Here is a 5,651-nt window from a genome sequence, read left to right on the forward strand (position 1 = left end):
GCTGCTTGGTTCCTGAAACTGCATACTCCGAGGACATGGCTTTCTGACTCTGTAAGTTTTCTATAACTTCATAATTAAATAATGTTGAAAATTTATTTAAATGTTTCTATATGTAGTGGTACGATATGGGTACGATAGGGTACGATGGTAGTACGATAATTATAAGTGTCAAATTATAAACTGTTTATATGTCAATGGTACGATGGTGGTACGACATTAGCACGATAGTGGTACGATATAATTTGTTAAGTAGTTACTATTACCATCATAATTTTAGAATTTGTAGTGGGACGATTTAGGTACGATGGTAGTACGATAATGTACGATGATGGTACGACAGTGGGACGCTAGTGGGTACGATGGTGTATAATACTAGTTTTTGCCATAAAGGTACGATGATGGTACGACATTAACACGATATGGGTACGATAGAAGGTTTTATTGTTACTATATTCATGTACGATTGGGGTACGATAGTTACTATATTCATGTCTGATAGTTTTTTGTTTATTTATTTTGGTACGATAATGTGGTTACTGACTTAATTTTCCTTTAATGTAGCATTTAGATGCAGCATTCCATCTCATGAGGAGGCGTCTAGAATTTTATCCTAACGTGTACCCTCAGAAATGTGTTGTTATGCCTACAATTTTTCCCGAATCATTGAAGGGTCGGTGGGACGCTTTTCCAGGTTCTGACTACTCTAGATTTAGTTGGGATGATAGTATATTGGACCTAGTTAGGGGTGATGCAGTCCAGTTCTTACCGAGTTGGCAGAACAAGGAGTTCATTTATTTTGCCCTCTTCTTGAAAGACCAAATGCATTGGGTAGCTGTAGAGGCAGACCTGAATGGGTGGATGCTCAACATCTTTGACTCCAGTATTGGATCAATTTCCGAAAACGATTTGATCAGCTTGATGGTTGACTGGTGTACCATTTTCCCGTCGGTCTTGCGACAGTCCGGTTTATTTGAGAACCATGACGTTATACTCGCGCCTCAGTTGACAGCATCAGAGAGCCAGGTCAGACCCTTCGATTGGAAACTCACTCCACGTGAATTCGTACCGCAAACAAAATCCAGGTGAACTTTATTAAATATCACATATTTATTAATTATTATTTCTTAATTACAAAACTTTATTAAATTATTGTTTATTTTCTAATGCAGTGGCGATTGCGGATGTTACGTAATTGAGCATATTGAACATAAGCTTCTACAACTACCATTTGATAATGTAACTGACAATAATATGAAACTTTTTAGGCAAAGGTGGAGTGTAGACTTATTCTATCAAAACTTATGTTGAACGGTCTTAATTTTTTTGAATTGTATAATTTTTTTGATTGCTCTTTTTGTAATTACTACATTTTAATGTGCTTAATCTTTGCATCGTACTATCGTCGATCACTATCGTACTCTATCGTACCCTCACATGCCGCACAAATTTCACGAACTGTATTGAAACCAATACCATCGTACCATTATCGGACCAATATCGTACATTATCGTACCCTAATGTCGTACATTAACTATCGTACTACATCGAGCAACGTCGTACCATATTGTAAGATACATTTAAATAATCATACAACAAACAATATCGTGCATTATCGTACCGGCATCGTGCACTATCGAACCAACACTGGATTATTACATATTTAAGAGTTTCATAATGGAGAAAAAAACCTGCAAAATCCAGCACATAACAAATATTACTAGTTCAAGCAGAAATAAAACATAATAGGTCAACTAGAATACAAACAAAACAATTTAACCTCGGTACTTGCAAGACGCTTTGTTGTGCCCTTTACCACCACACTTGCTACAACATCGTTGTATCACAACCTTGTCTCCATTAGAAGGATATTGATTTTTCCTAATTCGTCCGACATTTTGCTTCTTCGGTCGGCCTACAGGTTTATTCTCAATCGGTACTCCAACTTGGATGTTCTTAATGCCTTCAGGCAATTCCCAATCATCCTCATCACCAACTGGCATAATTGTCCCCTCATATGTGCTCTTCCAACTCTCTCTTGTGTAATATTGAGAGCACAATGCGTACATGCTAATATTTCGTTCTTGAGCAGCAGCACATGCATGTGGACAAGGAATCTTCATGATTTGGAATAGGCCGCAACTGCATTGTCGTGCCTCCAAATCAACTATACCACCGGTCTGAACTGTTCCTCCGGGGTGGACATTAAATGTATAAGGTCCAGCTCTGTCGATGCTTAAGAACCGAGATTTCTCAAATTGACATGACAAGTCCCCCTCCATAACTGGTGATAGAGTCGTGCTACACTTTTCAGCGTTTTCCTTTCGAGTAGCAAACCATGTTTGAATAGTAAACCTGATGAATTCAACAAAAGCAGTGATCGGGAAGACTCTTGCGTCCTTAGTTTTGCTGTTGAAACTTTCAGCCCAATTACTTGTCATTACATTGTAACGGTCCCCTGGAAAGTACGCACGAACCCATCTTTCAAATCCAATGCCCTCAAGATATAGTGCAACTCGAACATCCATTTCTTTTATCTTCTCAAATTCTCTTTCAAAATCTGTCTTCTTATATGAGTATGCACAACTGTAAATATGATCCGTGAAGCAATCAGTCTTGAACTTGCTAGCCACGTTCATAATAATGTGGTGGTAGCATGCGCCATGGGGTGCATCAGGGAAGACAAGTTCCAAAGCATGAACAATGCTTTGATGCCTATCCGATACGAATGCTAAGTTCTCAACATCACCAATCGCTTGTTTCAACTTCCTCATGAAATAGGTCCAAGAGTCGTGGTTCTCACTATCAACTATTGCGAAAGCAATCGGAAATATGTGGCTGTCTGAATCCAATGCCACGGCACACAACATTTGGCCACCATACCTAGTTTTCAAGAAGGACCCATCAATACATATAACAGGTCGACAAAACTTGAATCCCCGCCTACAAGCACCCAGAGAAAAAAAGCAATACTTGAAGCGACCCTCGTCTACCTTGAAATCAGTAATGGTATCGGGATTGTTCAACTGCAGCATGTGCAAGTACCCAGGTAACTTCGAATATGAAGCTTCAGGCGTACCCCTAACTATGTGGAGTGCTTTCTCTCTGCATCTCCAAGCCTTCTCATAACTCATTTCGATCCCGAAATAATTCTTCATATCTTCTCTTATTTTGGAGGCTAAATAATCTGAACCGTTAACTGAGAATTTATCCTTGATCAGTTCGGAAACTACCAAAGGTGATGCTTGACAGTTGTCTTTTTTTCGAACATCGAGGGAACATGTGTGTACATTTTCAAATGCTGTCACCTCGAACATGTTAGAAAGTTGCTTCTTCTTCCCTCTTAACCTCCACCCACAATCAGGATCCTTGCATGTAATGTACCAAACATCAGTACCAGACTTCTTAACTATAAAGTCGAATCCCTTCTTCATTGCAAACAAGCCAGCAACCTTCTTTAAATGTTCCTTATCTCTGAAAAACTTTCCTAAATGAATCTTCCCGCCCGATGTGCCACCCATAGATATATAGTGACTATTATCCTCAATGTCTTCTCTTGTAAACATCTGAGATTTGAATTTACTATAATATGTCGAAGAAGAGAGTGGATCACTAAATTCTCTAGCATCATTTGTTCCGTTTGGACGACTACTACTAGTACCAGGTGTTTGGCGATCTTCTCTACGGGGTCTACTTCTACATGTTGTTTGCCTTGGTATTTGGTACGACAGTGGACTCAGGCTCAAAGCTTGAGAACGGACCTCTGTTTCTTGGTTGTCTCTTACATCTTCATTGCAATCAAAATCAGCATCAGGTTCAGGATAATCAAGAAAATCGTCATTGCCCTCAAAATCATTTTCAGGGTCAGGACAATCAGGAAAATCATCATGAAATGGCATCTGTGCTACATGATCAACTGTCGGTATAAAAGGGTTTGATTCAGGTACAGCAGTGGCTACCAGCACCTCCGGATTTGTTTCTAGAACATAAGTCCCAACCTCACTACGAGTATCCTTAACAGTACTTGGTGGAGGATTACGATCAACAATGATATTCTTCTCCACCAAAGTCACAAAAAGGGGAACAAATTCATCTGGCTTCTTCAAAAGCATTGACAAATATAAGCTTACACCCTTGTCATTCCTTATAAGTTCAGGCCGATACATTAACCCTTTCATGTACTTATAATTCACTTCTAATTTCAGGTCATACTGCACTTTGTCAACCTCCAGCTCTGAGTACAAAAGTTCAACAAGTCGTGAGTAAGTTATGTCTTTCTCCAACTCGAACGTTAAATTTTCGGCTCCATTAAAAACCCAATCTCTACCTTCACGCTCCCAAACACCATTATACATTAAGTACGCGAACAAAGTTGACCCTATCATGTACAAAGAATTTTTTTTTTTTCAGTAAATGGCAATAAAATGTCGAAATTTAGTTCAAATGTTTTGGCATCGTATCAGTATCGGGCCATATCGGGCGATATCGGGCAAAATTTTATTTATGTTTTTGATCGGGCAAGTATCGGGTAACATCGTGTACCATCGTACTATTAGGGCATCGGGTAACCAAACTATCGGGCAACCATCGGGTTGACATCGGACCTTCATCCCTAACCTTGAAACTCAACAACTATCGTGCATGTATCGGGCCTCTATCGGACACTATCGGGCATTTAGAAAAAACTCAGGGAACCCAAGAAAACGCAGATTTTCACATAACACGATTTTCACCCAAAAAAACAGCAAAAAATACCAACAAACTACAGATCCAACATCTAAACAGCATTATGAATCATAAAAGCAACCAACAACAACAAGAATCAAAGAAAATCACTTACCCATTTAATCTCTTCACTATGAGCAAAAATAACACAAAGCTTGGTGTTTCTCCTCAAACAATCCACAATGTCCGAATGTGTATCTTTCTTGCAAGATTTTAGTATAAAAATCTTGTGTGTAAAACGTATGGTGAAGAGAGAGTGAGAGAGAATGTATGGTGAAGAGAGGTATGGTGAAGAGAGGTAGAGAGGAAGAGGGAGAATAGAGAGGAAATGTGTTATGAGAGGGGTATTTTTGGTATTAAATGAAAGATGAGCATTGATATCATATGGTGGTTAACTTTGGTTCAAATTTTAATTATTAAGCTAATATAAGCATGATTTATCAAATTTCCCAAAGATAAAAATGAAAGAAACATGCATGCATGCATCATGACACTAATTTATTATTAGATACAATATGGTGTGTTAACTTTTATGCATTATTGGGGCTGGTATAGCTTTGATGGTAAACATAATAAACTGGTTAATAAGTCTAAGTTAGTCATCTAAATTTGTAAATAATTTTACATGTTATAAACTTTGTATAATTGGCTTTATTAATAAAATTTCTTCCATATATATGGGTGCACTCTTAATGTGTACTACCCACTCTTCTTAATGTGTACTATCCATGGATAGTTACTTTAATATTAACCATTTGATTAATATCAATTGTTCATATTTATAGTTATTAATTAATATTTCTAAAAATAAATTTTGATTTTTTCAAATTTTTTAAAGGGTTACCTGATGAAAAACATGTATTTATTATTAAAATATAATGTTGTAAACTTTTTATTTTTCAAATGCATGACAATTTTTAAATATAGCT

At 37.5% G+C, this 5,651-nt stretch overlaps 1 protein-coding gene across 1 annotated transcript; it reads left to right on the forward strand.

The window, feature by feature from the left end:
- The first annotated feature begins 639 nt into the window (after nucleotides 1-639).
- On the forward strand, nucleotides 640-1,308 carry LOC133814251 (uncharacterized). Its single transcript, XM_062247240.1, has 2 exons — nucleotides 640-1,082; nucleotides 1,170-1,308. The coding sequence occupies exons 1-2, from the start codon at nucleotides 640-642 to the stop codon at nucleotides 1,306-1,308; spliced, it is 582 nt and encodes a 193-aa protein (XP_062103224.1).
- Nucleotides 1,309-5,651: the final 4,343 nt, after the last annotated feature.

Source organism: Humulus lupulus, chromosome 2, assembly GCF_963169125.1.
Source record: "Humulus lupulus chromosome 2, drHumLupu1.1, whole genome shotgun sequence".
Classification (NCBI taxonomy): Eukaryota; Viridiplantae; Streptophyta; class Magnoliopsida; order Rosales; family Cannabaceae; genus Humulus; species Humulus lupulus.